This window comes from Anas acuta, chromosome 6 (assembly GCF_963932015.1).
Source record: "Anas acuta chromosome 6, bAnaAcu1.1, whole genome shotgun sequence".
Taxonomy (NCBI): domain Eukaryota; kingdom Metazoa; phylum Chordata; class Aves; order Anseriformes; family Anatidae; genus Anas; species Anas acuta.
Window position 1 is genome coordinate 29,619,206 of NC_088984.1, and position 17,573 is coordinate 29,636,778.

General features: G+C 42.1%; 1 protein-coding gene across 9 annotated transcripts in view; it reads right to left on the reverse strand.

The window, feature by feature from the left end:
• Positions 1–17,573, reverse strand: part of TRPM8 (transient receptor potential cation channel subfamily M member 8) — a 96,524-nt gene that overhangs the window by 35,495 nt on the left and 43,456 nt on the right. For 6 of the 9 annotated variants that reach the window (XM_068686192.1, XM_068686190.1, XM_068686191.1 and 3 more), the window contains 5 exons: positions 7,826–7,998; positions 6,179–6,252; positions 4,776–4,932; positions 1,385–1,562; positions 866–1,038 (listed from right to left, as the gene is read on the reverse strand). In XM_068686192.1, coding sequence (XP_068542293.1) covers positions 866–1,038; positions 1,385–1,562; positions 4,776–4,932; positions 6,179–6,252; positions 7,826–7,915 — 672 coding nt within the window. In that variant the 5' untranslated portion in view covers positions 7,916–7,998. Of the gene's footprint in view, positions 1–865; positions 1,039–1,384; positions 1,563–4,775; positions 4,933–6,178; positions 6,253–7,825; positions 7,999–10,271; positions 10,487–17,573 lie in introns of all 9 variants that reach the window. The other 3 variants (XM_068686186.1, XM_068686187.1, XM_068686188.1) reach the window with 2 other exon arrangements.

A 17,573-nucleotide genomic window follows, 5' to 3' on the forward strand; every position in this document is an offset into this window, starting at 1 on the left:
AATGCAAAAGGAAAGTAAGCTTCCTTCAGCCACCAGAAACATTAAAACTGTGGAAAACTTACTTTCAACACCTCAAAACTTACTTTCAGCACCTCAGAGAACTGTAGAAATACTGAGGTTGGAAGGGACCTCTTGAGATCATCTAGTCCAAGCCTCAAATCTCCTGAGCCCTCAGTAAATTAAAACTGTTTTTCCTTACCTAGCCGGATAGATTTCAGACAAGCTTTATAACAGCTGGCAGACACAAGATAAGGGGAGCTATGCCAGTGTATCTGAGTGATGGGATGACAGTACCCTAACAGCAACAGCTGGCACAATGTGTCTTAGTACATGGGAATCCCCACTGTGGACTACTGCCGTGTAAGGATTTCACAGCAGCTAGAGTAACTGTGGAAGAGGTTATTCCCTAACCCTCTGCCATATGTGAAATTAGAGCAGCTGAACATCCACACAGGTGTGCTATGCATACAGCTGAGATCCCTTGCTGGACCCCGCACCAGGCCTGATGTGTGACCACCTTAGACACTTGAGTTCCCTCCTGCTCTGGGAAGAGCATCTGGTAGTTCATCTCACTGCTACGTATGCTGAGGAAAAGCTGGCCCCAGACTGAATTGTTTAGGACACGCAAAGTCAGGCTAAGCAGACAGATGTGTTTCTACACAAAAACTGCACTGGAAAAAAGTTTGGCAAACTCTCCTTTACCAGAACATACGAGCTCTTGACTGACTCAAGTCAGTCGCTACATGACCGATAGCATCAGCCTAGACATCGTTCTTCCTGAGAGCACCACTTGGTTAGAGACAATCTATACAATTTACAGCAGAGCCTTGTCTCTGTTTCCCCACTGACTGAACAAGTTTCTTACATCATTATCACTGCTGCGAATCAGGCTTTCTCGGTTGGAAATCATGCCCCAGGCTGCTATGCCGATAGCCACCACGTTCTCCTCCGAGCTCCGACTGATGGTGTTGTCTCTGACCACTTCCCCAATGTACTTCATCAGCCCGTAATGTGTGCCTCCTGTGAAAATCCAGGCCCCTGGGGACAACACGGGGGATAACCTGGGAGAATGCAGTGGAATACCCACTCTCATAACACCCACCCTTTAAAACATCACAACCCAACACCCTCTCAAGACCTTACCTTAAAGGAGACATTTATTCTTCAGTTAAACACAAAAGATAGAGTACAAAACTTACATTATCACAGGCAGCCTGATGGCTACTTCTCAGCCCTGTTACTTACAAACTGTTAGGCAACATTTGCCCCAAGTGCATCAGCCAAGCAGAAACAAACTGAAGGCACTGCTTCCCTGCTGACCCTTTGAGATGCTTCCTCTCCAAAACTCCAATAAAATAACATAGACCCATTTGCAGGTCTTTACCTTTGGACTGGGCAATGTAGATCAGCCTGCTGAATATCTTGCGCATCCGGGGCTTGAGTGCAAAGTTCTTTGCACCTCCAGTGACAGAGATGACAAGGTTAGGGGTTTTCAGGTGCCAGTGCTGTGTCATGAGATCATAGAGTGTTTCAGAGTCTGTGTCACACGACAAACGGATGTACTTTGGAGAGAAAAAATAAGAGAAACAAATAACAAGAGATAAATAGTGTTAGCTGGGAACAGACCAGGAATTGTATTTTCTTCTCTAGTCTACACTCTCATTCCAATAGCTGGCAGACAGAGGCTGAAGTGATGAACTGGAGCTTAAGTATTCATTTCTTCCTCTAAAGTATTTTAATATTCCCACGACGAGCAGGCACCATTGCTAGGACTTCCAAGGTACTTTTGTCTCTTGACAGCTCAGTGACCAGGTCTAGAGATAAGGCACAGTCTTAAAGCGGAACATTAAATGGTAATTTCAGACCCGCAGCACAGTAAGGAATGTGACTGCAGGCCTTACAATCTCCAGCTCCACCTTTTCTGGGTTCAGTCCCAAAACTTCAACCTGTCAGGAGTTTGCAACTCAAATAGTTGCAGTGCTGAAACTGCACTACCAGCTTCTGCCACATACAACTTTAACAGGGCAGAAGATAAACTGTGTAGTCCACAAAATACGATTTTTGACACTACTACTAAATGTCCACAGTCTTTTCACAGAACCAAGAGTAGATTCTCAGAATCTACTTGCCCTCAGCTGCTTATAGATGTGAAGGCAAGAACACTGACCATGGGATTCACAGGATGAACCAAGGAAGTTCGCAATATAACAATTTTAAATTTAACAAAGCTATGTATAGCTTTGTTTATGGGTTAATGGTAGTTTTCTTGTAAGTGAACAAAAATAATTAGAATTGTATTTTGAGTACACTGTGAAAGTCTTAATTTGACAAACTAGAAATTATAGATTCCATATATATGGCGTTCCTATCATGACATATATAAATATAAATATAAATAAATAAATATATATATATATAAAACACATCATGAAAACTTTATCAATTTTGAAGTAAATCTGGAATACTCAATGAGGGTGCCATAAAGAACATAAGATAGATAAACTGTCCTCAGATAGACCTACTGTCTCTCCATTTATTTAAAAGCTCTGGGCTTTTTTTGATTGTTTTCTCTGCTAAAATAATAATAATAAAATAAAAATTTAAGAGGCAGTTAACTTAAACTGAAGAACATGCTCATCTGTTCTAGGAAGGGTTCCCAGGGCTAGTTATTGCATCTGGCTCAGAACAGCACATCACAGAGAAAGCCTAAAAGGTTCAAGGTGCTACACGAGAGCTAATGGCATCTCACAGCATCTACTCCAAGGATGATCAAATGCATGGAGAACTGGGTGTTCTGCAGGAGAGGGGAAGCTGCCAGAAACAACTGCTCCACAGAGCTGCTAAACAATCCCCAATGCAAACCTTGTTAGCTCTATAGTTAGAAGGAATTTCTCCTGTACAAGGCTCTGTACTGATAACACAAAGTCCTTTATATCTTTATGAATACAGCTTTGTTTCATCTGCAGATAAAGGTTTCCAGCTGAATAACTTGTTTTCATCTATATAAAGCTATAATAATAAAAAAAACACAGCAGGTACTGAAGCTGACCTGCCCACGCAGTTCAACTTGTTCTCTCGTATATCATCAGGATGTGTAATCATAAACACACCTCAGCTGTATTCCATGCACCACCAACTATTCATCTGGCACTTCCCACCTCTACAGTCCTTGCTGAGGCTGTACTCAGTCAGGTGAATGCCTCGGGTTAGCCACTTGCTTTCTCCAAAATACAACAGTGCCATCTGCCTGGTACACCCAACTAGTGCACTCCAACTATTCCCGCTCACGCTCATCCACTCCTCAAACACAGGCAATGAAGCATCTCAGGAGCTGAATTCAGAAAGGTTTTCAAGTGCAGCACAGAATAAAACATCTTTTCCCTCACTGAAAACAGTTTTTGATTACCTTGGATTTGAAGGGAGGGGGCTGCAAGGTGAGGGGGAAAAGAGAGAGAAGGAGGAAAAACAATAAAGGCTCTGAAGTTCCACTGATATCTTATGTTTTCTATGAATTTACCCTCATTGTAGGTTCTCCACCCCAGGGAATACTCAGACTTCAACTGGGCAGGGGCCTGAGCCCTGTCACACAAACTGGGTGTGCTTTGAGCAGGAGTTTTTACCAGAAAAATTCAGAAAGAGTTCTAAACAAAGTTACTCTATTATTCTACGTGCAGCACAAAAGGCCTCATTCCAACATCCCAAAGCACCTTTCAGAGTGTCCAGTACAGGGCATAAGATAGTAATGTATGTAAAGAAAAGCTGTATGTCCACAGACTGTGCACACAGAACAATTAGGGAGGAAGGCAATACACATGAGTGACCAGCAAGCTCTGTTGGCAGGTGCTGAATGACATTGTACACAATTTTAAAGCCATTATAAAGCATCAATAACGATTTTGTGTCAAGCAGGCATGACAACTTGTGTACTGAAGAGCACCAGTCCTCAGAAGATAGGTCTTACATCCTTACAGATTAAAGCCCTATGGTTATCTCATGGATCCTGTTGCACTTTCCAAGGTAAAACATGCTACACGTGCTCCTGTCCCAAGAGTTACACTGGTGTACATCCTCACACCTTTTTCTTTCTAAAGCATAGGTTAGTCCACACTGGAAAGGATGAGGAAAACAATCAAGAAAACAATCTTGCCTTGGTGTTAAAATCAGACAGTCAGGAACAAAGTATCTTTATTAGCAACCTGATTGTTCAGGCATTGGAACTCAGCATGTTGGGTCCACTACTAAAGGTAGGTTAAAAAGTGCTGAGTTGTTCTTCAACACCACCACGTTTCAGTATAAATGAGGACCACAAAACGCTACTGCAAATGGACATTGGTACACTTGGGGTACGAGAGTCCCAGTGACAGACATCACAGGTCTAGTTGAAGTTATTTCCTCCAAACTCCAGGCCTTCAGAATTGTATTAACATGCAAATTACAATAAAACTAGGTACATGAAGAGAAGAAAAAAATAAAGAAGTAAATGAGCATCACCTTCATTCTTTTGCCACACTTGGAAAAAGATAACCTCTTTTCACCCCACCAACATCACCTGCCTATAAAACTATTAAAACAGAAGAAATTATTCTTTATTATAGCTATCACGGCTTGATATCTTGTCTCCTTTGTAGCCTAAATCTTTCTATTTCCTTGAAAATAAAATATACTCCAGCTGCACCCTCTCTGCTCTTAGAAGCTTTTGCTGCCATTGGATTCAGGACTCCTAATGTGGGGCACCCAATAGGGGCCTAACACATACCTTTAATATTATCACTTACCTTGCCTCTTTTTCCCATGTTTTCAAAGTGAATGTCCCCAAAGGCATCAGTGGGAAGTTCCTTAGTGTGCTTCTTATAATTCCATTTTTCATTGTTATTAATCTGAGTGCCCTCTATATGTTGATTTTCAGGGTATCCACACTTACACAAGTTGCCCCTAAAAGAAGAGTGAACAGGCACCAAACCCCAGTTATTATTCTGAGTACAGAAAAGTAAGCCCTCAATTCTTTCAGTAACTATTTTTATTAACAAGAGACAGGAGTTTTTCACAATTGACACCACCTTCAAAACTTCTCCTCTACCAGGACATTTGCAAGAAGTATTGTTCTGCAACAAATCTGGAGCTTGTGAAACACAGCATAACTACAGTAGCAGTCCCAAATGAAAAGTCTGGGAGCAGGGTTGTACAAATAAAACAAACCAAGCAGCAGGAGGAGTTGTGGCACCGGTTGCGCATGGGACTCAATTAATTTGCTACATGACAACTTAGCATGTAAGATGAGCCATGATTATTTCAGACCAGTACCTAATCTAAGAATGGTTTGGGTTGGAAGAGACCTTAAAGACCACCTAGTTCCAGCCACCTGCCATGAGCAGGGACCCCTCAAGCAGAGCAGGCTCCATCCAGCATCACCTTGGTCACTGCCAGGGATGGGGCACCCACAGCTCCTCGAAGCAGCCTGGGACAGGACCTCACCATCCTCGAAGTGAAGAAAAATCACACCTCCTTCTCTTACAATCTGCTTCTGTTCTTACTTAAGTGGAATACATCTCAGGAATCAGTCCATGCTGGCATGTGAGTTGACATCTCAGGATAGGCCTTACCTATATGACCTCTTTCATCACCCCAATCCAAGTTAGATCACTAGCAGCTTAATTTGAAACCCTACAACTAGGCACAGAGATGAAGCAGAATTTGGCATCAGAGAATAACAGAAGTGATCTCATCAGATGCAAACCTAAAGGATACAAATAGTTTCTTTCAATTTTTGTGCTCTTAACCAGGTATGAAGAGGTCTTCTTGAATGCAATCATCTTCCATAAAAACCCAGGCCTGACCGTGCAGGGCTAATACATTTTCACATCAAGAGAGAACTGATGTCAGCTTCTACTCTTCCATACAGCATACGGCAACAAGGCGACTCAGAACCATCAAGGTGGTCTACATGACTCTCAGAGCAATGATAAAAGGTTTGGGAGCACAGGTAGTATTCTCCTTAGTCCTCCCAGTCAGAAGTAGGGTTCAGGTAGGCAGAGGTGGATTGAACAAGTCAATACCCAGCTACATGGCTAGTGTCAAATCTGCTCCTTGACTGGCCACTGCCATGTGGCCTAGCAGGAAGAAAATACCCTCAGTTCCCAGCCTCCCTGATGTCTGCAAAACAAGAAAAATCTCTACTTACTCTGACTTGGTGTCCTTTGTAAAAAAGACACATTCTCTCTTCTTGAAGTTTTCTTGAATGAAGTTGACCAAATCCTTGGGGAGAAGAAAGAAATATTACTTCCAATAGCTCATGAAACAGTACTGACCTCAGTAACAGCATAGTCAGCTCAAGCACAAAGTGAAACTGGTGCAACTTTTCAGGTCTGCTTTCTCAACATGGATGGCTGGGGGAACATAGAAAGCACTGAGGGAAATTGACATGACACAAAAGACTATAAAAAATCACAAATGGGCATTCCCCCCCCCCCAAAAAAAATACACTAAAGAGGTAAAAAGTGGGGCTTCCTCTCATAAAAAATCCTGAACAGCAAAGCAGATTTCATACCGTTGCTAGAGAGCCTACCTGAATTTCAGCAGTTCTAATCCAAAAGACCCCAAAGAAAACTTCTTGCTTGCATCCAATACCACAACAGAGTCAGCTATAGGCTAGAGAGATTTCTATTTGCATGCATTGCCACTTTTCCAAACAACTTTCCGCACTTAAAACTGAAAATACTTCCCAAACAGTGATTAACTCTGGTACATAATGTGCTTAAATCACTGTAACCAACACTGTTTTTCTGAAAAGCAGACATGAATATCCTCTTGGGTAGAGACTATTTCAATTCAACACAGAGACTCCAGTCGGAGACCTGAACTTAAGTCGTGCTTTATGTGAGCTCAGTGGAACACAAAGTTTCTCCAACTTGTTTAACCACACGAAACTGTCACATTAACCTTTAAACTCCAGAAATTCAGGGGAAGCTTTCAAACTTTTGAGCTACAAATTCTTTCCTAACCTGTCTTTGCAGGCCAGGAGAACAAAAGGAAAAAAAAAAGTTTCTCACTTACAGACAATGGCTTGAGGTTGTTTTTTTTTTTTTGTTTGTTTTTAAAGCCCAGCTTGGATTTGCAATCCAAGATTTTGCTTGGGATCAAAAACACAGGAATACAGTTACAGCTTAGTTTACCAGTTTGAGAGACTGTTTGAGAGACCAGTTTGTTCATAGTTAAACAGAAGTTAAAGAAAGTTCTTCCAAGTGGAAAAGCATTCAAAATGAGTGTAATATCCAAAACATGAGTATAATATCCAAAGGAAATGAAATGGAAAAGAACATAATTAGCAAGTAGTTCCTTCAACTTTTTTTTTTTTTCATTTTTGTGGTTTTTACAGGCTAAAGACAGAAGAGCTAATCATTACAGCACTTTCAAGCCTAGCAGAAGCAAGAACACTGCCAGACCGTGATCAGCAAATGACTGAGGCTTGAAAGGGATTTTAATGTAATTATCTGTTGTCAGCCTTTGCCATCAAATGAAGAGGTGGAAGTTCCTCTCTATAGAGGCAGAGAATTTGTCTCTAACCAAAATGTGAAAAAGGATTTTAAACCAGAAATGACTAACAATGAACAAAAAATTTATACAGATCAAAAGGAATACATACACCTTTAGACTTCCAGCAAGTCAGCAAAGTACCATTATTGCCTGAAGGTTCACTTGCCTGGGAAAACTCCATGAAAGGAAAACTGACAAATCAGTCAAACTTCTTCTGACATGACCTATTTTGTAGCCACTGTGGCCCACTCCCAAGACAGTACCCAAGCTTATCAAGGATGTACCTGATACTCACACTGTCATTGTATGACACGTCCATGCTGCGAGACATGCTGGAACAGAGAAGTCTGGAACTCTCAAAATTGCCATTTCTTCGGTGTCGCATGGTGCCTGTGTGGCAGAGGTGGAAAGGCTCACTGCAATGGTCACTGCTTCCAACAGGTAAAATCAACAAGGACACTCAGCGCCCTGGGAAGGCAAAGGAGGACTTATTTAGATCCAGCAGAGAGATTTTAAAAGTAAATTGACTCCTCAGATGTGAAACTACCATTCAGAGACCTTTTCTCCTATTTCATTCCACAAAAAGACTTTCTCCCTTCTTTCCCCACTTCAGAAAGAACTTCAAGTCAACACGCTCTGAGGAAGGAGTGTATGTGCCACCCTGCACCACTCAATTCACTGCAGTATCTTAGCTCTGTTTGCCTTCCCATCTCTGATGGGCATGCTGAGGATTTGGGCTATTGTTTCAACACAATGAGCAGTTCCTAGTTCAGTGTGTTTACAAATTAAATGGAATATTAATAAGACACATTTCAACCACAGAAAATGGACTGCAGTGTAAAAAGAAGCACACCAGAAGAGCAGACGCAGCACTGCAGCACCTGAACTCAGGTCCCTCATGTCTCCATCCGCTGCTTTAGCAACGATGCAACCTGAGGAGTAGGTGGATTTAAAGTTTATTGCATCTGAAAGTTAATGAGCCAGCCCTGGAGCAGAACACACATCAGTCACCCTCTAGAGCAGACACCTGCACTGACTTCACTGCCTTTGAAGGAGGATCACTTCATTTGCATGACATCCCAAAGCACAGAACAAATTTATTTTTATGCCAACAGCAAGTGCTTCAATTCCCTTTACATTACATTTACAAGGAACAAGGGAGGAATGGGCAGAAAAGGGTATAAAAGGAGCTGGTTGCATACAAACCAGTGCTGGCTACCAGGCTTGCTTGGCTGACCACTGCAGCCTGTGCTGTTTTCCTAGTTTACTCTTTCTGAAATACCTCTGTTCTGAACCACATGCCTGCTGCTGAGTGAGACTGGAGGGCCGCAGCCCCTGCACCCGGTGCCAGCTGCTGGGGGTGCCAGTCTCTAAATCCTCCCCACAGTGGGTTTGTGTTTGTGTGGGCCACTGTAAATGTGCACCCCCTTGCAAACTCCCAGCGGGACCAGGCCCTTCTTAGGGTGAACCTCGGGTCTGGGCTACAGAGCTGTGCTACAGAGCACTACAAGATTGCAAAAAGCATTCTAACTAATTCTGGTATCAACCAAGAAGGTGATGACTGGGAGGGTGTTGTCCCTAAAATTCACTAGATTGCTTAAAACAAAAGCAAGCATTCTCCATCACATCGCTTATGCACAGGGAGACAGTTCCAGCTAACCCAGTATGCAGTTCTCATCATTTCACATCATTGACTTCTGATGTAGAAAAATGTTTGTAAAAGGTATAATTCGAGATAAAAGTTGTGCAGGAAGAAATATGTGTTGGTCTGATTTTATGTAACATTTATTGGCTGAGTTTTACTTTACCTGTTGATTTGTTTAGTAAGTTAACACCAGAAAAGTGGCCATGGACATATCTGTATAGAGATAAGATTAAATGGAAAAAAGGGCATTATGTTATTCATTCAAAATCCTAACGAAATTCAAAGGTTGTCTCCCTGCATTTTTAAATAATTGCTAAGAATGAATAGGCTGCAAACAAATTGAAAAAAGTTAGCAGGAGTGCAAAGGAACACTGAAAACCTTAGACTTAAATTTCAATTCAAGTTTTGATAGCACAATTTCAATTTCAAGTTTTTGATACCACAGTGCTTAGCAGATATTTAGGAGAGAAACTCATTAACACCACAAGTGTTAGGAATAATAGCAGTTGTACACACTTTAATAGACGTCACAGCTTCAGTCTATGTAACAGGCAAAAGCAATTCAGTTTTGATCAGATTTCAAACCCATTAAATATATAGGAAGGCACTGTTTAAAGCACAGACCATTGCATTAAAATGTAAGCTTTTCAAACTGACAAGTTTTTGAGAATACTAAACAGTAGATAAAAGCAGGAATAATCCTCTAAACTGTAAGACTAAGTATATGGTTTCCATAGCACTTAGAGGAGCATATTCCAAGGAAATCTTCATCCTGGAAGAGTCTAATGGGGAAAAAAATAGAAGTCATAAACAATAACTTTTAATAAAGGAAACTTTAATAAATAGGCTTTTAAAAATCTTGTCTGCATCTGGAAATCAAAACCAACTTCCACTTCCAGAAAGGTTTCAGATAAATCCAACCACTATTTACATCGACATAATTCTAGCAACTGGCTTTAAGTGTCAGCTTCTAAAAAGGAAAGGACAGTGCCCAACTTCAGAGGTACAGCTACCTCAGCCTCAGCATATGAACAGTATTTACTCCTGAGCACAGATAAAAACAAAGGCTAATCATGTACCAGTGTGGAGCACTTACCAAAGTCTCCAGAATATGCCCCAGCAATCCTACTGAAATCATTACTCAAAGAGGAAGGTTTTGATATAGTTCGGCTTGCAAAGCCCCACCTTTTTCAATCCGTGTCATGCTTTCCTTTTAAGGGAGGGCACGGGGGAAGAGAAAATGCACGGGAGCAAGCATCGGCAGGATTGTTCACCAATTAATGATGGAGGAAGATGTAACGGCAGCAGGACCTGAGAAATAAATGACTGTTGCAGGTTATTTGCAGTAGGTAGAGAACAGCAAAGTTTCTGCTCCACCTGCTGCCAGCGTGCTGTAGAATCTGATAACAATACTGCAGCTCATTTATCTCATCAGCAGCTCTGTTAAAAAGCTAGAAATATAACAAAATGCTTATGGGAATAAAGAAATAGATTTTAATGTTTACAGTTCCAAAATGAACAGCCATGTATCTCTACGCTTTGATAAAAGTAACTTCTATTGCCATGAAATTTACAGCACCTCCTTGGAGAGCCACGTTGTTCCCAGCCCACTCCTCCTATGGGAAGCAAAGTTATCCCATGTGCTGCTGAACTACCTCCTACATCCCTCTAGTCAACCACTTGGGACAGATGTCACCCCATGTCCAGCTCAACCACTCCCCACAACCCTAATTTGACTTTGCACTGCCACGGATGAGCACGCAAAGGACAAACTGCATCCAGCTGTGGAGGACAGAAGTGGTAACCCGACAGGAACCCCAGAACCACAGGAGGAAAAGAACAAAAGCCATATTCCCCAAAAGGCCCAAGGCAAAACCAGTCTGTGGTGCAATTAAAGACCTGCTGTTGAAAACACAGCTATAAAAAACAAGTAGAGGCTCACAGTGCTAGCTCCTGCTGATCAGGGGTGTCACTAAGCCGTGCAAAGGCAGTCTGAATTATGATCCCAAATCATTCAAGTTCAAAAGCCCCCTGGTGTGTGCTGGTCTCCCTCCACACACCCCATTCCAGGCTTTTCTCCTCTCAGAAACTGAGGGAATGATGCTCCTAGGAATCTGTTCCCAGCATGCAGTCCAAGTGGGCCCAGACACGTATGTGGATAACCACCAGAAAGTCTCAGCAAATGTACCTCTATTGCTTTTGCAACAGAAGTAAAGAGGCTCAGAAGCATTTTTGCCTCCTGGCACACTGAGGACTGGCACCATGAAGATGCTGATGCCAAGCAGCACCAGCAAGAAAGAGAATGGATCTGGATTTCCCCATCCTCAGAGCAATCTTCCCTTCTGTGACAGAGATAGCTTTACTTACCTTACCTTACCAGAGATAGCTTTAATCTCACATTACCTTGTCGTACACACATCTACATTTGCAGAAGATTTCATTTAACTCACTCTGCAGTTTCTAACGGTGATGTGCCTGCCCCTGCTAGACATACTGCACATTAGTAATTGATGGCTTACAAAAAGGCAGCTACCATGCACTTCATTCCTTCATTTTCTTTCCCTCTTAGCTTTGTTATCCAGTTGGTTCAACTACAAAATAAGGAACAAAAGGGCAGAAGGAACTTAGACTCTAAATGTTGCTCATTTTAATCACAGAATGATTGCAGAACTTTAAGTCCTCACTAAAGCCAGTGCCTGTAAGCATTACACACACATCCCACTTAACCTGCTTTGTAAGAGCTATCCCATGAAGCCTATCCCATGAAACCTACCTTAAGCTGCAGTAAAAACTGGTTGAGTCCAAAACCACTGGAAGCTATTAATGGTTTGTATTTTATTTCTTGTGCTCTGCCAAACTGAAGGAAAAGTTTTCCTTTGTTTAGTTTCCTCGCTCAACCTGTACCCAGCAACGTGGGATGCCATTTCACCATCCAGGAGACAAACCTGCACTAGAACAGCACATGCCAGTGAGCTTTTTCTCCATCATGAGGGATTTCAGCCTGCTTCTGCCACGTGTGTTCAGCCCAAAGACATAATTCACCTGTAATCTACTACTTTCCAGGAACATAAGGAAACATATCAAAGACGTGCAGCTAATGCTCAGAGGTAGCTAAAACACTTCTGTTCACAGGAACAGAGTTTTCAGAGGCAGACCTTAGCAACGTGGTCATGCACCAAAACCACTGAGGCACTGAAAAATGAATCTTTACCCGGGGTTTATATCTGCAGTAAGTGCCCTAGCCACATAAAAGGGGGTCTCAAACATTCTTTTAAAAAAGCAACTGCAGAATTCTGCCTGGTCCTGGGCATAGCAAAAATGGTCTTTGGGAGCACTTTGCGTCTCTGAAATGTAGCAAGTCCACTTGTACCTCTAGTGAGGGAGTTTTGCACCCCACACTTAGTCAGAAATGATCTCTGAACACTCTAGGAGTTCTTTAATCTCCCCGGGAAAAGACGATCAACTGTTTCCAAAGACAAGAACTCCCCCATTGGCACTAATTCACACTTACCAGCACATCTGCATTCTTGATTTAAGAATACATATGTAAGACATAATTGCTATCACTTGTATTCCAAACCTACATCAAATACATGAATGTCTCCTGTAGTCCAGTAAAATCAGGTCTCTAATTCCACTGAAGAAATTTCAGTGAGAATTAGCCAAACACCACAGAAGTTGCTGTCTTTATTAATTCACAGAGAATACCAAGGAGTATTTTGACTTGACCTCAGCTGAGATCAACTGCATGAAGTTCAACAAGGCCAAGTGCCGGGTCCTGCACCTGGGGCGCAAGAACCCCAAGCAGAGCTACAGGCTGGGAGATGAGTGGTTGGAGAGCTGCCAGGCAGAGAAGGACCTGGGAGTGATGGTGGACAGTCGGCTGAATATGAGCCAGCAGTGTGCTCAGGTGGCCAAGAAGGCCAACGGCATCCTGGCTTGTATCAGAAACAGTGTGACCAGCAGGGCTAGGGAGGTGATCGTCCCCCTGTACTCGGCTCTGGTGAGGCCGCACCTCGAGTACTGTGTTCAGTTTTGGGCCCCTCGCTACAAGAAGGACATTGAGGTGCTTGAGCGGGTCCAGAGAAGGGCGACGAAGCTGGTGAGGGGCCTGGAGAACAAGTCCTACGAGGAGCGGCTGAAGGAGCTGGGCTTGTTCAGCCTGGAGAAGAGGAGGCTCAGGGGCGACCTTATCACTCTCTACAGGTACCTTAAAGGAGGCTGTAGTGAGGTGGGGGTTGGCCTGTTCTCCCACATGCCTGGTGACAGGATGAGGAGGAACAGGCTAAAGTTGCACCAGAGGTGTTTTAGGTTGGATATTAGGAATAACTTCTTTACTGAGAGGGTTGTGAGGCATAGGAATGGGCTGCCCAGGGACGTGGTGGAGTCACCATCCCTGGAGGTCTTTAAAAGATGTTTAGATGTTGAACTTAGTGGTGTGGGTTAGTGGAGGACTTGATAGTGTTAGGTCAGAGGGTGAACTCAATGATCTTGAACTCTCTTCCAAGCTAGACAATTCTGTGATATATTTTAGAGTAGTTGTATATTTTAATACTTACATTATCATTTAATATTTATATATTATATACATATATGTAAATTATTTTTATATTTTGAGTTTATTTTGAGTCAAGTTTGGGACTAAAGGCAGGTGAGTATTTCTGAACAATAGAAACAGTGCTAATAGGAATTCTTCAGATCATGGCCAAAGAGCTACGTTTTTGTGATCAATGAAGTAAAAACCCTCAGGATCGGCATTCAGCGGTTACCAGTACCATACTATGCATGCAGGTATCAAAATACAGCAAGCATTAGTATTACTAAGAAATGGAAAGTAACGTAGGTATAAAAATATTTTCCATTGCACCAATAACCAATAAGAGACTGTAAGGAAGGGAAGAAAAATGCTTCTGCACACAAATGACCCTTATGATCTTTTAAAAAATACAAAATAAAAAGCACAAAGCAAAGAGTAGATTTAAGTCAAATGGTGCCTGAAGAGCCACAGGGATTTCTAAACCCTGCAGTCTCCACTCTGCTGATGGGCAGATGCTATGAGATCAGGAGCTGGCAGTAAATCACCTTCCAACCTGGGACCGATCAAAGCTAATAACTAGCTTTTTGTTGCCGAAGGCAGGATTGACAGCACACCTGTGAAGTCAACCAATATGTTCATTCACTTGTAATGTCTTCTTTTGTTGTTTTTAACTCAGTCTCACCTCACTGAGTGATTTTTTTTTAGTGCCAAATAGACTATCGTGGGCTGACAGCATTAAAATTACTAACTATTGGCTGTGAAATCCGTATTAGGATCGAGGTTCTTTTGGCTGAGTTTGAGCCACAAGCTATTAGCTCTGTTTAAAGACAATGTCTCACTGGAGGTAGGCTTACGGAGTTTCACAGCGTAGCCACCATGCTACGGCATTCAATGGCTGCAAATACTCTGAGGTCATCTGTTCCCACCCAAAACTCATGGTAGAGCCCAAGCACATGCATAGATGGGCTTTGCAGCACTATCCAAGCATGATGGATCAAATTAGCAAAAGAAGTAAAACATTTAGTCTGAGTGTCATCGCCATCCTTTCCTCATCAAAATTCTCCCCACGGATCACCAGAGAGAACAAGATGCCAAATCCTGCTGTGGAACAGCCAGGGTACTTAGTAATTACAGAAACAAAAGTGACGTGTTACATGGAGATGCACAAAAAAAGAAAACAAGCAAACAAAGAAAACCCACCACCTATTTCTATTACTGAAATCCCTGTGGATTTATTTTGCTTTGGCTACAGTCTACTAACAGTCTTGAAACATTTCTACAGATGCAGTTTCACATAGGAGCTCATTTGCTGTGCATGACTTGCCCTCTGCACCCCTTGCCCAGTGCATCCCGCCCCCTTTTATGGTTTCCTATAATGACCCACTTCTTCCCTTTTCATCCAAACTGCAGAAATTCACCTTGGGAAGGCATAACAGCTTGTATGACTCTTTACCCTGTTATGTTGTGATTTTGGAGGAGGAGACGGTACGATCCATTCTCCCCTGGGGAAAACAAATCCGTTTCATTCTGTCTCCAGCTCAGCTCAACTGTATTTCTGAAGCGTTACAAGAGAGGGAGAGGAAAGCAATTAAAATTGTTTAATGTGAACTATGAGATAGGACATTAGCACTTCTCCCCAAAAGCACCTTGAACATAGTTGGCATGGACTCCACAACAGACCTGTGAAGAAATAAGAATAATTGCCTGTCATTTCATCCCATCCCCACTGTCCCTCCCATCAGTGGCTGAGGAGAACATCAGAAGATGCTGCAGGAAGGACAAATCAATATTATAGCAGCAAGGAACCCACAAATGCACTGAAATGAAGTAAGCTCTTCAGGTTAAGTAAAAGGACAAGGATAGACTTATACACACACACCTTTTGTGACAAAGAAGTCACAAGAATCACAGGCAGAGCATTGAGTTAGGCACCAGCTCCATCAGTATTACAGGGCTGTGCATGAAACTAAGCATGGGTGTAGAGCATCAGCTCCTTCCCGTCACACGGACCAGCCTGAAGGAGAGCAGAGAGCAATCTCCTTCATGTGGCTTGCCACCACGGAGTCATTTCTGTGCCCAAAACAAACGGAAAGGAACTACGCCGAGGCTGAAAGAGGAAAGGAGGGTCCCTCCTCAGCTTTGTACTTGGAACTTGGTTTGGTCTCTGCCTCTATTCTCTGGTACCTACGCTGTAGTGCTGGAAGATCTGTCCTTCTCCATGCTACAACACCAACATACTCATTTCTCCCAGCAGAAACAACTGTACATGAAGTACTGGGATGGTCTGTGCACCTACCAGCCACCACAATAAGTTTCTTTCCTTTTGGACAATACAACTTGTTGGCTTCACTTCTTGTTTATAACCAGAAGTTACAATTACCTTAACTGAGCCTACTTACACAGTTGAAGTTTAATTAATATATTAAGATCACATAAAATGAGCAGCTTCAGAAGGTGTTTTTCATTCCAAGAAAGTTCAATGAAACTACTGAAGCTATACTAGAGTCCTACCTAAAGCGTAGGCATGATAAATCCTGTTACGGTGTAAGTCTGGCAATGAAAATACAAACAGTAGAGCTTCTTTGAGGTTAAGCTCTTCATGGACCTTGGAAAACCCAGAAGAGCTAAAATTGTGTCTGTGGAAACAACCGCTCAGAAGATATGGTTCTGTGAAGAAACAACACTTTGTGCCTACTCACTTCTCCCTATATTCAGGCAGGCAGGTGCACTGCTGGAGATCAAAGTTGTATAAAAGGTACCAGCTCCTGTGATTCTTACTCCTTTTCAGTGGAAAACCATGTAGAATGTCATTCCCAGCTGGCTGCTCTAGTCACAAGGATTTAATAGGAAATACTGAAAGCAATTTTGTTATTTTTAACCAACTGTTTTTCCAAGATGTAACACACTTCTCCGTCAAGTCTACAATGACATGCTAAATGGCACACTAAAAAGAAGATAACCTGGTGCGAAATTGCTATACTATAGCAATTACGGATATTTGAACTGTTCAAAAGGAATTACTAACATTGTCCAAATTTATTAGAACCACCTCTTACTAGTCTGAGTGTCCTGCTATGCTCACTTAAAGAAGACAAGTCTCCTACACAAGTGTAAGTGTTACCTTGCAAGGATATAAAGACCTATTGTTATGGGAACTTGAAAACTGGGTTGACAGAACAGAAAGTTGTAGTCCTACCCTCTTTTATTACTTATTCTGCTGTTTCACTAGCATTTAAAATCCTTTTTAACAATTTAAATTCCTAAATGCAGACACTTGTATTTATTTATAATGTGAGAGTACATCGCACTGGGAAAAAAATGGGTGAAATCACTGATATGCATGTTAGCCCAGAAAGCTTTAAAAGCACATTTTTGTGTGAAATATTAATAGGTATGAACAGAACACTGTCAGATTCTTTCTGTAAAAGCCTTAAAAAGTGAAATAAATCCACCAAAAATAATGTCATGGGAGGAGAGGGATCTTAGAAGCGCTGAACTGAAAGGAAGGATCGCTTTTCTGGACCTGATGGCTATGTTGCTGCTGATACAGCCCAAGATGTCATTGGCTTTTGGTGCCACAGAACACTACTAGTTCACATTCAACTTCACGTCCAGCAGGACCCTCAGATCATTTGGGAAAGCTGCTTTCTAGCCAACCAATTACCTGTTCAAACTGTTGGGTTGGTGAGACTATATAAACTAGAGAGAGAGAACTTTTTTCCCTTTCCTAAAGAAGGATCAGAGATATTTTTGGATTTCTGATGGATGGCTCATGAATCTATCCTTAAAAACATGTATTGGTGGAGATTCCATACTCTCCCTTTCAACATAGACTGCTTTCCACATCAGACCTCTCTTCCT